An 18,249-nucleotide genomic window follows, 5' to 3' on the forward strand; every position below is an offset into this window, starting at 1 on the left:
GATACATTGCTTACATTCATGACGTTATGATGACACTAGGACATGAAGCCTCAAATTACTTAAAAATAAAATATTTGGAGAGTGAAGGTTTTATTTTTTTAAAGGATTCTTACAGATGTATGCTGAAACAAAGGGGCTCAAGGGATTTTCCTTCTTCCTTTCAATCAAACTTACTGGGTAAGGGTTAAACAACAGCAACATATGACATTTTGATTAGAATAAAGCAGCAACGTACGTTTGCATCCACTAGGTCCGAATCCAAAAGTGCCTGGAGCACATCTGTCGCATCTTCTTCCAACAACATTTGGCCGACACTGGCAATGGCCTCCATTGGGGTCACAAACAGAACTTAATGAGCCTTGTGGGTCACACTGGCAAGCTGAAAGAGGGAAAGACACAGGTTTTGCAGGAGTGGCAAATGCACAAGTGTGGACAATTCTTGGCAGCAATAGTATTATGCAAGGTGCCAATGGGTTAGTAAAGAACTGATCTGCATAAACCTGATTGGACAGATATTAAATATTATTTCTGATTAAGATGATAATAATTTCATTTATGAATCACTTCTTGTGATGCTACATATACCTAGTATATATATATTTACCCAGGGTCCTGTTTTCTGTCAATGGGGTTGTTCAGATGCTAAGTTTAACAGGGGCTGGGAAACCTGTTGCCCTGCGAGTGGTGTTGGACTACAACTCCCCTCATCCACTGGACATGCAAGCCGGAATAATGGAGTCCAACAACATCTGGATGGCTACTTATTTTGGTAGTAAACATGGCCACTGCCTTTTACTCCTAGTTAACCCCAATCCCACTTTGTGAAATCAGTTACATCTACTTACCTAATGCTGTCTCATGCAGCAAGGCTGAGATGCTAAAAATGATATTCCTGCAAACATCAGTCATGGGTGTTTTAACAACACTCCTGCTGTTCTCCAGGCACCGGTATCTCTGAAAGGCTTCCCAGGCACTGTTAGTCATCACATCATCACCTCTGCCTCCAACTGAGAATATGTCCAGGGATTTGCAAAAAGGCATGAGAACAAGCTGTGGGTTGATTTTAACATGGCAAAATTACTATTTAGATCTGTAGCCAAACCTTGTACAGTGCCACGCGATATTGTTAGAAAAAGAAATCTACAATAGTTTAAAAAATTAGATGGTTGAACATTAATATGCACAGTGTCACCTAAAAATGCTTTCCAAGGAGTGTTTAGGGCAGTGGTGGCCAAACTTGGCCCTCTAGCTGTTTTGGGACTACAATGCCCATCATCCCTGGCCACTGGGCCTGTTAGCTAGGGATGATGGGAGTTGTAGTCAAAAAACAGCTGGAGGGCCAAGTTTGACCACCACTGGTTTAGGAGCACAAAAGAGCTACTACATAAGCAGCAGGGTGTTTTGCTTTCCCTCCCTCAACCAACACTGTTGGCGACAGTTCCCAAAGTTTCCCCTGACACACAAGATGTTCTTAGGGAAAGTTACAGGTGGAGGAAGGGGAAGAACAATCCATCCCTTCCTATGCTCACAGCTTTCTGAGCGAAGTGCAATGGAACTCATTCTCCTGCCCCTTTCACCTGCTGGCACTCAGCAAGGCACGCAGTGTTCCAGGCATAAATCACAGCCATTGCCACTGAGCCTTTCCTTCTCTCATGGGGAGGAATCCGTTCAAACTGCTTCTCTCAAGGCTGCCCCTGCAGTCTACTTGTGCTCATGGAGAGGAAGCACAATGCATGTAGTTTTATTTAACTGGGTAAAATTGCAAACTATGTAAACAGATTTTTATTTAAACATGCACTTACAGAATCTATGAGTGTGTATGGATTTTCCACCTCCGTATCATGGGAATACTGTGGCAGCTCCAGACGAACCGTGTAATTCAGACCCTTTTCAAAGCATATGGGATGTGGAAGGACCACGTATCTGCAAGACCAGGACAGACACAACGTTCATGAAGAGAAGGGTACATTGGAGATAAAACAATGGGATGTTAAAACAACAAATGATTAGACTGAGATTGTTGATTATGTGGAATCAAACCTTTCCTTCTCCCTCTGCCTCCCATCATGTCTTCATTGCTCCTTTGTTTATCCTTCTGTTGTGATACTCACCTTGAACCAGGAGATAATGATACGTCCTGGTTGTCATCATCAGGAACTGTATTGCCACATCTGCTGCTGGTTGGAATCTTGTCTGGGCGAAATACGGTGATGACAGCTTTCTCCCATTGATCTGGTAACTGGAAAAATTGGCACACATTAACATATTTTCTTTGCTGAGCAGTAATCAAAGTTCTCTCCATGGAGATGAACCATTTTTTTCTCCTGATGCAGGAATTGGGACTGTATTAGCAACCATGGTAAGCTGCTGTAAGTACATTGAAGGAATTCTCATTGGACAGTGGGATACACTTCTGAGTAAATGCGCAGGGTTGCTACTTGTAGCTATCTCTGCTATCTATAGCAAACAATCACCAGATTTTATCCAGTATAAATGGCAGTTAAAAGAGTAAAGGACCCCTGACAGTTATGTCCAGTCGCGGACGACTCTGGGGTTGCGGCACTCATCTCGCTTTACAGGCCGAGGGAGCTGACATTTGTCCGCAGTTTTTCCAGGTCATGTGGCCAGCCTGACTAAGCCACTACTGGAGAAACCAGAGCAGTGCACGAAAACGCCGTTTACCTTTCCACTGGAGTGGTACCTATTTATCTACTTGCACTTTTTGGCATGCTTTCAAACTGCTAGGTTGGCAGGAGCTGGGACCGAGGAACAGGAGCTCACCCCATCATGGGGATTCGAACCGCCGACCTTCTGATCAGCAAGCCCAAGAGGCTCAGTGGTTTAGACCACAGCGCCACCCGCGTCCCCTTTAAATGGTTAATAATCTATAATTAATAATCTATAATTGATAATCTATAAATAGGTCTGGACATTTTCTGAACCTCTGCAAATAGGAGGGGGAACATCTTAGGCTTGGGGGGGGGAGAGGGGGAAAATAAAATAATGTTGCAGCCCTCATAGTTTCTTAGATAAATCTAAAAAGAAAAGAAAATAAATTCTATGCTCCAGCATTTCTGAACTCTGCATGATTATATGCACTTGACTCCTTTCCCTTACTCATACAACTGCTGTTTATTTACTCATCTTCTCATAACAGCATACTACTACGTGCAGTATATACAAATAAAATGCTAAATATATGAAAATTTGGAATATTTATGCAAAATAGGAACAATAGGAACAGTCACTTTCACCACATGTGTGCAGAGGTCTATTGTTAATGATGAACACTTGAGAGATTATTATGCCTAATATAGACTTAAGTGCTTTTAAAATAGCCACTGGAATATCTGCGTGATCTTAAGACAAACGAAAAGCAAGCCACATCAACCTATATAGGCAGGCTTTAAACCTTCTTGAAAACTCCATCACTCAGATTCAACACTATGAAAGAGCATGGGTCTAGGGTTGGTATTTACCTGTGGTTCATAGCGAATCAGAACTTCATACTCCATAGAGTAAGGAATATTGTCTATGTAGAATTCCAGGAATGCTCCTTCAGGAACTCTCACAAATCCTATTCCAGTCCATGAAGGTATGCGGTCCTGGGAATACTGACGTTCAACTATGCTCACTCCCTGTGGAACAGAATCAGGAGTTATTACATATTATTTTAAGTTGGCACATGCACCTTCTAAGAATTGAAGGGAAAGACACAGTAGAAGAGTGGCACTTCAGGTTATTTTGACCTTAATTTCTTCTTGCTTCCTATTCCTATTTGCTGATAAATGTTTTTTGTTTACATCTTCTCCTACATTTACATAGGCCACTTCATTGAGATAAAGTATACTGCACAAATTCACTTCTGTTTAGCGTAATGAGACGTGAAGTGTAAAAATCACTTGTACTATTAACCACTTTATCAGGCATAATATAACTGTAGAGAAAACAGAAATGCCTAATGTATGTGAAATAACTAAAGCCAGGAATCTTCAGCTGCAGCTTAGTTCCAATATCTGACAGTTTCAGGGAGATACCTTACCTAACATAAATGGACTGAGCTTCCTAAACAAGAAGTTAGACTTAGCAAGTGATCTTCAACTTCGATAGACACACAATTATGCTTTAATACTTTTTAAAAAATCTTATACCATTAATATTAACCTTTACTCTGTTTAGACCCATCTTTCGACCCTTGCTCTCTGTACCTTTTTCCTTCTCTCCCTCTGTCCAAAACATGGTCATTCAAGATGGCTGCTGGTATGAACCAGTTGTGGGTTAGAATCTACCAGCTGAAGGCCAGTGTTCTAGATGAACCTGCCTCTAAGCAGACCCTAGCTCTGGTACATGGCCCATATACCTTCTCAGTGTAGACTGCTAAAACTCATAACCATCAAGGTCCAGTGGCCCACTCTCTAGTGGCCCATTAGCACACTTGTATTTATTTACTTTTATTTTCACATTGTCCTTCCTAAACAGATCACCTAAGTTCATGTTTATTTCAGACCATGTTTGGTAGGTGTAGTTTAAAAAAAAAAAAAGTAAAGGTAAAAGACCCCTGGACGGTTAAGTCCAGTTCAAAGGCGACTATGGGGTGTGGCGCTCATCTCGCTTTCAGGCTGAGGGAGCTGATGTTTGCCCACAGACAGCTTTCTGGGTCATGTGGCCAGCATGACTAAACCGCTTCTGGCACAACAGAACACCATGACAGAAGCCAGAGTGCACGAAAATGCTGTTTACCTTCCCGCCGCAGCAGTATCTATTTATCTACTTGCACTGGCATGCTTTCAAACTGCTATGTTGGCAGGAACTGGGACAAAGGGACGGGAGCTCACCCCGTTGCGGGGATTCGAACCACCGACCTTCCAATTAGCAAGCCCAAGAGGCTCGGTGGTTTAGACCACCCGCGTCCCTCGGTAGATATAGTGTAAAGCCAACAGGCTAGAAACAGAACAGAATACCGTACATGGAAATATCAGAGCATTAGAAAAGGGCCTGTGGAAGTTTAACCGAGTAGGTACTCACAGGGCCAAAGATTCCTTCCTCAGCCTCATAGACATAATGATCTAAAGAAATGAAAAAATACCCCGGTTCCACTTCGTTGCACTGGCGGCCAATCATATGAGGCCTGCATTGACACTGACCAGATTCACTCGAGCAGCTGAAAAAGAGAATGCATTTATATTGCAATCTTCTAAAAGCAAATACAGACAGACAAATTTAAAAGAACCTATAACCATTCAATGCACAAAAGGAAATTAGGGTTGAGAATAGGATCCACTGACACTGTAGCAATACAACCTGAATTGCTGGGGGTTGGACTAGATGGCCCTCATTCAAAGTCCCTTCCAATTCTACAATTATATGATTCTATAAACCATCACAAATTGTACTGCTAAGTCCCATCACTGTTTGGACGACACAGGGAGATACCCTGGCACAGATGTTTAGATTCAAATACAAGTGCATTTTCTTGAATTTGAGTCAGCTTAAAACTTTGGGGGCAGAATACAAATTATGGTGGAGGGGAAAATTCCATGGGGGAAAACTGTTGTAATTAAACATTGTTCCTTCCTGTGAAATTTCTGTATTTATCCCAGATAGATTTTAACAAATATGGGAAGTACCCTATGGTTGAACAACAACTCCATCCTTTGTTTTGCTTCCCTTGTATTTTTCCAGCATTCAAAATCACATCCAACCCAGATGTGCCTTTCAGGTGCTGTATCAAGACACCATGATCTATGCTGGATAAAACTGCAGTTGGAAACTTTTTGGAATAAGACCCTCTATCCTTCCTGACAGGCTGTTGTAAAAATAGAAAACAGGCTTGTAAGAATAGGCATCTGAACTGCAGCCGTTTTAAAAGCAGAATCTTCGGGATGAATGAGCCCATTCTCTTGGGAGACAAAAAGGAAAAGCGAATTGGCTTGACTTCTGCTAGTGGGCAACACCCACTTTCAGATGGTTTTGCAATCAGTGTCATTAACATTCAAAGGGTAGGCAGCTTCGTGGTTCTATCAAACAATTTTAATAGTACTTCTGAGGACATCTGATGCTTGCATGGGAAAACAAATAACTAGGGGCCAACAACAGGGGTACAAACATGAGCCTGCTGGAATTATCTTCTTTGTGATTACTTCAGACAGATTGGCAAGTAAGTTTGAAATGACAGAAAGATTTGTGTTGATGTAATTTGATTGTGCAATAGTTATTTCCCAAGTGTAAACTAACTAACTGAACGAAATTAAGAAAAAAACAGGACATTTACTTGGCCCTTGAGGTTTATCTAAGTGCAATCAGATCTTCGGCTCATGTATTCTTCCTCCCTTCCATTCAACACATGTAGAAGTGAGTAATTAAACAGGAAAGCTTTAAATGATTATCTAACTATCTAGAGATGGAGCTGGGAAACATCCTGGCTAGGCGAATTGGCCACCAGCAGATTGTATTCAGCCATGCTTAGAGAAGACCTACTGAAATTTATGGAATTTAAGTTAGCCATGACCTAGGCAAGAGTTACGCTACTCAAAATATGACTAAATTTGGATCCATGCCCTCTCCCATCTGCAAAATAGTGATAAAATTTTCGATGTACTTTACAGGGCTGTTGTAAGAAATACTAACAATGATAACAATGGTGAAATGCTTTAAATACTTGAAATTCACTATGTAAACACTAAGTATTGTTTTTCTTATCATTATTGGTTTTAAAAACAAGAGGTACGTTGCAGATGAATCAGGTGCTTCTGAAAAGAAAAGAAAAACCAAGTACCGTATTTTTTCGCTCCATAAGACACACTTTTTTCTTCCTAAAAAGTAAAGGGAAATGTTTGTGCGTCTTATGGAGCGAATGTGTCCCTGGAGCTTTTTTTTTTTTTTTTTTTTGAAAGAGGAAAGTGGGTGTTGAAACAAAGCCCTTGATTGCAAGTGATCCGAAGTGAGATAAGGGACACTAGCAATAAAGGAGGCTGCCTGGGAGGGGGGAGGTAAAGACAGCAAACTTGCAAGGAGAAGAGAAATTAGAAGAAAAGGAGGACCAAAAAAAACTGCTCCAGCTAAGGAAAAGACACTAAGGCAAACAAGAGGGAAGGGAGTGTTGAAAGGAAACAGCTGACTGGTGGGATCAGGAGACAGATAAGGGATACTAGCAATAAAGGAAGCTGCCTGGGAGGAGGGAGGTAAAAGCCCATGGATCCTCAGAATTTTTGCAAAAAATGGTTACAAAGCATGGATCCACATGGATCCTCAGGATTTTTGCATTGGACTACCCCAAACTCACCGTCAAATCACAAATGTCTGTGGCCACAGCATGAACCACAAAAATCACGCACCCACTGTTTCATTCGGAATACTTTTTTTCTTGTTTTCCTCTAAAAACTAGGTGCATCTTATGGTCAGGTGCGTCTTATGGAGTGAAAAATACGGCAAGTTGCTTATTTTGAGACTTACTTATTGTTCAGCGCCCCTCCTTGGTCACAATCACATGGTCGGCAACCATCCATATCATTGCTCAAGCCCCAGTGCTCAGGCTGCAAGGGAAGATTGAGACTGTTACTGCCATAACAGGATGTTGCGAAACTCAAGCATAGTTCAAGCTCAAGGTTGTGCAAAAAGGTGGACATGTCCAAGTCTAACACCAATGAGTAATGGCAGAACTATCTGCTTCCTTAAGCTACGTGGGGTAGTGGCTAAGACTGGCAAGAGCCAGATTCAACTATCTGCTCAGCTGTTAAGTCACAAACTCTCACCATAACCTACCTCACAGGGATGTTGTGAGATTAAATGACTGGGGGAGGAGAACCAAGTGTGCAATCCTGAAGGGAGTTCAGGAAGCAGTAGTCATAGCCAGGAAGCTGCTGACCAGCTCTGACATGAGGATGGGACACTGCAAGCAGAGGGGTCACAACCCCAATCACTGTTATTGGCTTTGGTGTTTTGGTGTTACAGAGAGCCTGTGCGTGAGGGGCAGGCCTAGCACCTTTGGCTGCCCATGTGATGTAACAGGCAGCTGAGACCGAAGCAGGATGTCCCAGGCCTAATAATTTGGCATTCCAAAATAAATGTATGCAACTTTCTTGAATTTAAATACTGCACCATGAAGTATCGAGAATGCCCTTTAGGCATTTGAGTAGAGGAGCTTGGTGTTGCAAATCAGTTTGATTATTTTGAAGTTTTTAAATGAAGCTTACCAGACAAATGACACTTGTCGCCTTATTTGGAAAGGGTTTTTTTTTATAAAAAAACATGCGCGCGCGCACACAACAAAAGCTCTGTTCTTTTAAGCAAGGCGACTTACCAGACATTGATCACAACGTCTTCCTGTAACAAGACGTTTACAATAGCAGCTTCCTGTCTCTGAGTCACAAGGATTCCCTCCAGGAACTGTGCCCAAAGGATTACATTCACAAGCTATATTAGGAAGCATAAGTAAATAAATCAGGATATAGTTGTTTAAGTTATAAATTTGCACAGCATTTAATACAAATATTTACATCAACACTATCCCTCATTTTTCACTGCAGACGTACTGACAAATGGCTTTTCTCTCTTACCCAGCTCACAAAAACACATTCACACACCATCCTGTGTATAAGTAAAGCCAAGGAGACAGACGTATTGCCTGTTGACCAAAGGTCATACTGAACAATACGAAATAAAAAAAAAAACCAGTCAGCATAACCTACAGTCAGTGATAAAAAATAGCACAAACAACAAAACAAAAGCTGTGAAGTAGAAGCGTATACCATAAATTGAAATCCTACAATTAGAAATTTTGTGGCGTTTTCTAAGGCTCACAGCTGGCTCCACAGTGTGGCAAGACTGGCAATTTCCCAGGTCCCCAGGACCAGAAAAACAGCCCATCACCCTAACAGAGTATTCAATATGGTTGGCTGAAGCCTATGAGAATTCTCAGTCTGCAAACACATCCCCCTCAACTGCCCCAATTAAATCGGGATTTCCTGTTTCGCAGGGGCCTCAGCCTCAAAAGACATGGGGTGTGATCTCATGCAGGTCATGTGACTTGCATGGGAGAGCGTTACAGTAGACACACATCCCGGTTTTCTGCGGCAACCTGTTTGAGGGTATGCATCATCCGCCTCTTCCAGGTTAGGACTCCAAACGTGGGTGTTGTGGGGCCCTCAAAGTTCTAGAGCCAGCATTGCTAAGGAATAATTTATAAGGGCATTGTAATTAAATATAACCCAGTAAAAAGCAAACTGCAAGAAGTCTGATATATTTAAAGTGAGTCACTTAAATTTAATACAACTCTCTGCCCCCAAATGCTCATGTGCTTATAGACCATCCCAGCACCTTTGCACTTGTTGGCCAGAATACTGAAAGGTGATGGGTTTCCCCCTCCGGTGTGCAAGGAACAGGATAAGAGACTTCCGTTGCTTGGAAAACAAAACAAATAAAAACAGAAAACAGCCCTTGTATCCCCACACCAAAATTAAATTTGAATGTACAGGAAAGGCCAGGAAAGTAAACAATGCAAGATAATATGAATTTATACCTTCCTGATCCTCTATGTCAGTAAAACACACACACACACACACACACACACACAATGGCAGACAGGGCAGGCAATGTACTTACAAATACAAAATATAGCTCTAAACTTAATAAGATTCCGTTAACATAATCAGTGAGGTGCAGCATTAGAAACACTTCTCTTGTTCAAAACTACAAAGTGGTTTCTTTTTTTTTTTTTTTTTTACTTACACAGACAACCAAGTGGATTATCGGAACTTAATCCATAGAATCCTTCCTTGCAGAAATCACAGCGCTCCCCTTCCACGTATAATTTGCAACGGCACTGTCCAGCAATAAGGCCAGTTGAGTAGTCAGTGTAGCGATCACAAACCCCGCCATCCTGGGAGCCAATTGGATCACAGTTGCACGCTAAACGAAACAGCAGCTCTTTACTATGTAATCATAGCTACTGGGCAGGAAGCAATATGTTATAGCCAAATACAACACCAATTCCATTTCCCGAAAATTCTGTCATCAAAGCCTCCCACTGCCTGAAGCTGCTGTGCCCCACCAAATGGCAACTAGCTTTCCCAATTAGCCAAAATCTTATGCTATACCACTTTGAATACAGGAGCCTCTGCTATTACAAATTACACATAAGTGGCCATATTCAGAGCAGACCCAATTTCATGGTATAGCATAAGATTTTGGGACCAAGCAACGGCTAATTTAAGTCCATTCATTTTGAAGCACATGAATGGACTTAAATTAGCCATGCCCATTGATTTCAGTCTAGGGACGCGGGTGGCGCTGTGGGTTAAACCACAGAGCCTAGGACTTGCCAATCAGAAGGTCGGCGGTTCGAATCCCCACAAAGGGGTGAGCTCCCGTTACTCGGTCCCAGCTCCTGCCAAGCTAGCAGTTCGAAAGCACTTCAAAGTGTAAGTAGATAAATAGGTACCGCTCCAGCGGGAAGATAAACGGCGTTTCCGTGCACTGCTCTGGTTTGCCAGAAGCGGCTTAGTCATGCTGGCCACATGACCTGGAAGCTGTACGCTGGCTCCCTCGGCCAATAAAGCGAGATGAGCGCCGCAACCCCAGAGTCGGCCACGACTGTACCTAATGGTCAGGGGCCCCTTTACCTTACTATTGATTTCAGTGGATTTACTCTGACTGTGGCCTGCATCAGATATAACCCACAATGTTTCTGGAACATGCAGTAAGTCTTCCATTTGTACATTTTAGGATAAAAAAGAACTACAAAGTTTTATTCATTATTTCAGAATCACACTTGTATATTAAACGACAGAGGAATTCTCATTTATCTCAACAGGCTGTCTTTGTCTACACTTTGTCTTTGTCTACACTTTGAAGACAATGTACTTACGTTCACAAATGTTGGGGTCCCGAATATCTTTCTCTGGATGCTGGAAGTAGAAGGGTTTGCACTGCTCACAATTACGCCCCACCGTGTTGTGCTGACAGTCATCACAAACTCCACCGCTGGTATTTCCAGTTGCCATGTACACGGCCATGTCAAAGTGGCACTGTGCAGAGTGTTCGTTGCAATTGCATTCTAGGATAAAGATAAACAAACTAATTCTAAGCGACAATCCATTTTTAAAACTAAAACAACTACATTAACTTATTTAGAAAGGAGTGCAGCAGCAGTTGAGTATTTTTATTAGCAAAATCGGTTAAAAGTTGGGTAATCTGTGCCATTTATAAGACAGAGAGCACAGTTTCTCATGAAAGGCTCATCAGACATTAGTACCGTAGATTTTACAAAGCAGAATTTAAATTTGTCACACCTACTTTTGCATGCATTGCTGTTGCGACCCTCGGCAGGTCGCCATGGCAAGTCATGGTAAAAGTCCAAGCACTGTTCACAGTTTAGGCCCTTGGTGTTGTGCCTGCACATGCAGTGACCATGGACCTTTCATTGAAAGAAAGAGAGAGAGATTGGAACATACATACAAAGACACAATATGTTGAAAATAAAAGCAATGCTCATTTCCTCTCATTGACTAAGGGTTCATATAAAGAAATAGTAGTCTTTGATTGTTGCGAGAATTTCTAGGGACTTTTTTACAAAAATCCAGTGGCTTGGAAATAATGGAACAACAAGAAGAACAAGTTACTTCATCTTTGACTGGGAAGATGTTGACTGCCAGGGCAGCAGTGGCTCCTTTCTCACCTGTCTAATGTAAAAAGGAACTACAGAACACCCTTAAGATGAGATGCTAATTTGGCTCTAGGGCCAAATTAGATTGTGGCAGCTCAGTTTGTTTAATCCAGAGGTTATACCAAGTAGCTATATACAAGTTTTAGAGCTGTTCTACATCCAAGCTTTTCAGGGACTGAAACATGGTTGTGCTAAACCTAGCTACTGATGTCTCATTTACTTTGACCTTCAACAATAATTTAAATTGACAGAAAATCTAGTTTTGTTACCTTTGTTTACGTTGGTAGCGCTCCTCAATGAGGGAACCTCTTAGAGTCTGAGTGGCAGAATTGTAACCTATCTGACTTTAACACTGCTTGCTATGAAAAATATATAAAGATTTACCATTCCTTCCACCTCTTCATCATATCCATGCACCGGTGCGCACTCACTGGCATGTCCATAACAGAAGCAATTTCCACGGACCACCATGTCATAAATGGCATAATAATATTTTTCTCTGATTTCCATTCTCGAATCCAGAAGGTTGTCTCCCAGTGTGTGCAGTTTGGTAAATTTGATTCTTAAATTTGTGATTTTTAACATATCTGAAAAGCCAAAGATAAATAAAGTAAGGGTGGTGTTGTTTTTTTAAAAAAAGAAATTTAGTTTCGTTGCAAGAGACATATTAAGAATATATATTATGAAAAGCTTATGAGTCTAAAAAAGCGTTTCTCAAACTTGGGTCCCCAGCTGTTGTTGGACTACAACTCCCATCATCCCTAGCTAGCAGGACCAGCAGTCAGGGAAGATGGGAGTTGCACATATTTATCACCTTCCATTCCCCCATCAACTGCAAGCAGTAATGAGCTGGGGGTGGGGATGCAACAACTGGTGCAACTTAAAGACACCAGCAACCATTGGGGACCTCTTCTCAATTAACTGTTTCCATCCCAGCTGATCACTAGAAGGTCCTGCAATGAATATCTGGTGCCTGTGTTTGCTCATTTCTTTCTCCACACCCCCAATCCATTTTCCTTTTGTTTTGTACCAATTAGATGCAGGGTCTATCTTGTTTTTAGTGTATAAGCTTTCCTGGGAGCCTCTTTTGGCTAAATAGTGAGGTGGAAATTCATTAAAAGAATATAAATATACCAGCAAGACGTTTCCCTGAAAATACACTTAGGCTAAGGCAATTAAGTTTAAGCACTATACAAATTCAAAGTATTATTATTAAAGAACTGTTTTCCCACGTTAAATCTATTTTATTACATCTATACCCTGCCTTTCTTCCATCACAGACACCAAAGAGGCATAAGTAGGGTTCCCAACCAGTCTTCCATTCAGTCGCTGAGCAGACTTGGTCAAGTTACTGTATCATGAACCTTAAATACATGCCCTGGGCCTAGCCTGATTTTAATCAACCTGAAGCTCTGCGATAGGAAAGGAAGTATGCTCTATTAAATAAATACATTTAAATGTATGATTCAGCAGCAAGTTTCTTGTAAATGTCACTCATTAATAGTATATGCTGAAATGAAGCAGGAATTTATGTAGCTGAAATATTGATTTAAATAGACTTAGCTCTATTGAGTCATTTAAAATTTCCGTATGTTCATCACCACTGTTGTTTGTGATGGGACACCTGAGGACATTTCAGCCTAACCCTTTCATCAGCTTCTAAGCATGCATGTTTAAGAGCGCCTTTGATCCTAGTGGGGATCACAGGTTGGTGTTAATGAAAATTCTTCAGGCACTCCAGTCTTGCAAACACATACATTTCCAAGCTCACTTGAAATCCATCTGAAACGAACCTGTGCTCTGAAATGTTGAAACATACTGGCTCCAACAAGCCAGTACAAGGATGCAAGTTTTTCCATATTCTGTAACAACAACTTGTAATTCTTTTTAACTTTCAAGACTAAGAGGTTGTGCAATCAGTGCAAGTAGTATTAAAACATGAGTCTGCAAGGAACCTACAATCTGCCAGCTTGGTGACAGAATTATTGAATAACCTTGAATAAGTAACTATTTCTCACCCTTCTTTCTCTGTCTGTAAAAAGTGAAGAGGACTTCACCACACAAGGCTGACATGTGAGGTAATTATTGTAAAGCATTTAATGCAGTTCAAGCACAATCCTAAAAATGTATAGGAAGATAAGAAGCTTGCATACTTACTCTGAATTCTTGGGCTATATGGGTCCTCTATTCTAAAAGCAGGGTCCAGAGCACGATAAATTACCTGAAACAAACATGAGGATTCATCAGCGTCACAGAGATACAGCCTCACTAGTAAGGCAGATCAATTGTAGATAAAACTACGAACCTCTCCCTCAGTTGAAGGTTCAATATCAGAGTAACGGGAATCACAAATTATGTCATCTACTTTCTTCATTGGTCCATTGTAAACACCTGGGAATGAAGTCTCACAGTCATAGGCAAAGTATCTATATACTTGCCAAGTTTTCCCAAAATCTGAAGATCTTTCAATCAGCATTGCAGCTGGGCGAAACGTCTAAGAATCAAGAAGAGGAATAGATTTTAATGAATGTTAAGCTACAAATTATTTGAAACAATGTTCATCAGATATTTGAAATAATTTTCCAGTATCATTTACGATTTCCTGAATGTTTATTTGACTTTTCTGCCGCTGCTTCTTCTTGCAATGATTATGTTCAGATCTGTGTGGCCTATGCATGTCAGTCTACAGAATATGCTTTTAAACAACAATAAGCCTCTTGTAATTGCAGGTGCTCCAACAGGTCAAGGCCCCCTCATGGGCCAAGGAGCGTGTTAATAGTGATATTCATTCATTCGTCCAGGCTGTACCAGAAAAAGGCACAGCTGCACCAGATTGTATAGGAATGGTGTTGCTTGATGGATGGAGGACTCATGAAGTCACAGCGCGAGCAAATGTATCAGTAGCAATAAGGCTGCGTTGCAGTTTAATTTGCCACAAATAGATCAGTACTGGGGGGGGGGGTATCAACCAGACTAACATAATAAGGACCATTGCTCAGTAATACAGCAATTGCATTTTGAGGAGGTTGTTTGGATGTAGGGTTTTTTTTATATAGAAAAAGAGGTGTTGGAACTTGTGTAGCTTTTTTTAGGGGGAGCACCCACCCAAAGAAGTTGTTGAGCCTTTTATGGGGGTGGGACATTTCTTCTTTACCCGCTCACCCCACCGCCACAGGAACAGGAATATATCTCAACCTGTTGCCCGCCGCCTCTGTCACACAGCCCAGAGTGCCATGCAGGGGAATGGCACCAAAGAGATGCCAGAATGCAATAAACAGTTGCTGGACCTCATTTCCGTGAGTTCCAGCTGAAAAAAGCCCTGCCTGCAGTTTGTTTGGTTCAGGGAATGTTTTGACTGCTGTTGGGGGGGGGTCTCTGAGCATTGCCAATTTATCTTCTATGAAATAGGTGTTCTGTGATGGTCATGAGTGTTTCTTGGATTTCCTGATGACCAAATATTAGGCAGTTTTGTGTGTTCATAGAAAGGCACCTCTATTGATGCTTTGATAAAGATGGGGAAAAGTAAGTTAAATGGAAGAGATTGATTATATCAGTTAAAAGTCGGGTATTCAATTGATTAAAAATGCTATACTGTACAAACATAGATGGTGCTTTTTGGGTGTAGGTACTGATTATTATTAGGTACTGCTCACTTGGTATGAAATTAAGCGTCTAAATTATTTTCACATAAGCAATGTATTAAATGTAATCCCAGAACAGATTTTCTGAATGCAGATCTCAGGAGAGTCAAACTATTGTGTACCTCCCCAATGAAATATATTTTAAACCATATGGGCGCATCTGTCCTGCCAAGACATCTGTTCAGAAGGAAACAAAAGAACTTTGTATACAGATGTTCTTTTTTTCCTGGAGATTATTTCAGCTGCCAAATTTGAGAGAATTCTAAAGCCAATAATTTTGTTGTCTTAAAGAATCACATTCCCAGGGTTTGGATCTGATACAACTATAAGGAGAACAGAGAAGGCTATGTGGACAAAACATCCTACAGAACTCTCAACTTTATCAACAAAAATTTAGTGATAGACCAGCTACTGATTACTGCTGCAGAGGGCACAGATGAAAAAGCAACAGTAAGACTGCAACCCTAACCATGACCTTTCAGTGGTAAATTTTACAAAATTCAGTGGGGCTACTGAAATTGCAGTCCTAATCTTTGTTTTTCCTGCTTTCTGAGTGTTTGGAATTTCTTTAAAGACTTACCTAAGAATGCAGAAGAAGCCAATTAGCCTGCATCGTAAAACTGATGTGGTTTATCTTACCTCTTGCATTCCAGTTTTAATAGCTTTTAAAATCCTTTTTTAAAAGATCTCCTCAAAACATGGGGTGCTATGCATTTTATTCTCAAGCAGCTAGTTAACTGCCTCCCATGACCAGTACCAGATTACACAAGGGTCATTTGTGATTTGCGAGAATGTTATGGATTCTTTACCTTGAAGGTCATAATGAGATGAGTGAAATGGAATTCAGCTTCCAGATCCAACTGGATGGTTACATTTTCTACTCCTACAGGACCAAGAGAAAATGGAGAGGAAGTTGCACAGTAAACAAGAACATTTGTCAAAAGTCTAATTTCATCATTTCTTTCCCTGGGGGTATGTGTTTGGTTACAAAAAAGCCAGTTTTGTTTTTTGTTTTTGTTCTCTGTGAAAGGGTGCAATATAGAGTAACATAACAACAAGGTACTAATCAGCTACTTGTTGTAGAAATTAAAAATCACAGGGTTTTTATTTTTAAAAGATCTCTAGCGTTTATATTTGGGAACATTCACAGAGTTAAAAGGAAACCAGGGACAAATTCTACATAGGGTTCTTATCCTTAAGCTCAGTTGTTTTGAAACAAGCTGTATAAAAATCAATGGGAGACCTGAATAAAACTGTGAAGAACACCATCATTTTAAAAAAAATTCTCACACAGCACCAATGGAATATGTAATGTGCTTTTTAGACATCACTTCAGAACCTCTTTTCCACAGTAACATTAGAATACTATGCCTGAATACCACAGAATACTAAACTTGGTATAGAATGCTTTATATGATTAAACAGCAATAACTAACTATGGTATACCAAAGTTCATTGCTATGGCCAGAAAGGCTTGCTTGCTTTATTTATTTATTTAGTAGGAAGTACCACTTAACTATAGTTAGTTAGTACCACTTAACTCTAGTTGTCTCTAAGCAGTGTACAAGAAATACTATATGGAAAAGGCAGAAATTAGTTAAAACTGTAAAATCAAATTTCAGTTAAAATGCCTGTTGGAATAAAAAAAAGCAGTCTGTAAAACAGGTGCAATAAAACAGGTGCAAAAACTTCAGCAAAAAAACATAGCATCAACACACAACCAAATCACTTTATGCTTGTAAAATATCTGGGACAGGTGGGTCTCACTAGGACGAATATTTGACAACCAAGGAGTCACAACTGAAAAGGCCCTCTTCCCTTATCACCACCTTCTAAATCTCTCTCAGAGGGAGCACGCGGAGGAAGACCCCAGTTAACACCTTGTTTGTTCTGGAAAAATGTGGTCTGAGGCCTTGTCATTCACCCTGCACCCAGGTGACATTCCATTCTTCCCAGTGCATGGAATAGGTCATGCCAGTTAAAAGTCCGAAATGTTAAAGGATTCTTTCATAGAGGCAGCTGGGGAAAACAGGGTATAATATGCCCACTTGGGCATGGCACTGAGAAGGAAGGATTGGTTTGTCTGATTTACTTGCCTCTGCCTTCCCCTTTATGGTGGCGCCTTCAGCCAATGTAGCCACACCATGTCAGGGGATGCCGCTGCTTACAGGTTACTAAGCCTAAATAAGTTTCAAGTTTTTCTCAGCCAATGGCAGAAGTTTGATGTCTCTCTGCCATAAAATGTAAGCCTGTGAATCCTTTTAAGTACAGGAGACAGACACAAGAAGAAAGGAAATAACTGTGCTCTCAACATTTTAGACGACAGTAATTTCCATTGAACTATGAATCATTATAAATGACCTTACTGGAGCCTGGTCTAATGCAAAAAAAACAAAACAAAAAAAAACGCAACAAACAAAGCAAGCAAGAAGAACCATGTGTTATTTATTTCTGAGGGATACTTGTGTGAACTTTTATGCTGAAACATTTATGCGCTGCTGCTGCCAAGTTTAGTACAATAAAATTACATGACGGCTGTTTAGAATACCAAATGGAAAATACTGAAGATAGAGAGCTCAAGTTACTTAATTCTTAATGATTTTTTTCCTCTGTAATCTAAGGAGGAGTTTTTCTGAAGAGTACTTACTTATAAGTAAGTTTCACTGAAATCAATAATACACTTGTATTTGTTCATGAAAGAAACTCTGTGTAAACTAAAATCGTAGGAGTTTCACAACCAATCACGGAATTGCCTAGGATTATTCCTGATGAAACATTTTCTCATATGCCTCATTCTGATCTTAAAGGAGAAAAAGATTGAGGGCAATATGTGAAAATTTCTCCTTTTAAAAATAACTAGATAATTGGAACTATTAATTCCTGCCTTCCAAGCATTTTGAGACGCTGCCTGAAAAAACAACAACCTCTAATTAAAGGATATAGTTT

At 40.6% G+C, this 18,249-nt stretch overlaps 1 protein-coding gene across 1 annotated transcript in view; it reads right to left on the reverse strand.

The window, feature by feature from the left end:
* Positions 1–18,249, reverse strand: part of LAMB1 (laminin subunit beta 1) — a 58,555-nt gene that overhangs the window by 29,006 nt on the left and 11,300 nt on the right. Inside the window, exons 4-18 of the mRNA XM_028745771.2 lie at positions 16,113–16,186; positions 13,968–14,156; positions 13,820–13,883; positions 12,047–12,249; positions 11,293–11,413; positions 10,865–11,053; positions 9,727–9,906; positions 8,300–8,412; positions 7,453–7,532; positions 5,026–5,161; positions 3,480–3,638; positions 2,112–2,239; positions 1,803–1,923; positions 846–1,050; positions 236–379 (exon numbers count right to left, since the gene is read on the reverse strand). Of these exons, the coding sequence (XP_028601604.2) occupies positions 236–379; positions 846–1,050; positions 1,803–1,923; positions 2,112–2,239; positions 3,480–3,638; positions 5,026–5,161; positions 7,453–7,532; positions 8,300–8,412; positions 9,727–9,906; positions 10,865–11,053; positions 11,293–11,413; positions 12,047–12,249; positions 13,820–13,883; positions 13,968–14,156; positions 16,113–16,186 (2,106 nt within the window). The remainder of the gene's footprint in view (positions 1–235; positions 380–845; positions 1,051–1,802; positions 1,924–2,111; positions 2,240–3,479; positions 3,639–5,025; positions 5,162–7,452; positions 7,533–8,299; positions 8,413–9,726; positions 9,907–10,864; positions 11,054–11,292; positions 11,414–12,046; positions 12,250–13,819; positions 13,884–13,967; positions 14,157–16,112; positions 16,187–18,249) is intronic.

The sequence above is a fragment of the Podarcis muralis genome, chromosome 10 (assembly GCF_964188315.1).
Source record: "Podarcis muralis chromosome 10, rPodMur119.hap1.1, whole genome shotgun sequence".
In the NCBI taxonomy this organism is placed as follows: Eukaryota; Metazoa; Chordata; class Lepidosauria; order Squamata; family Lacertidae; genus Podarcis; species Podarcis muralis.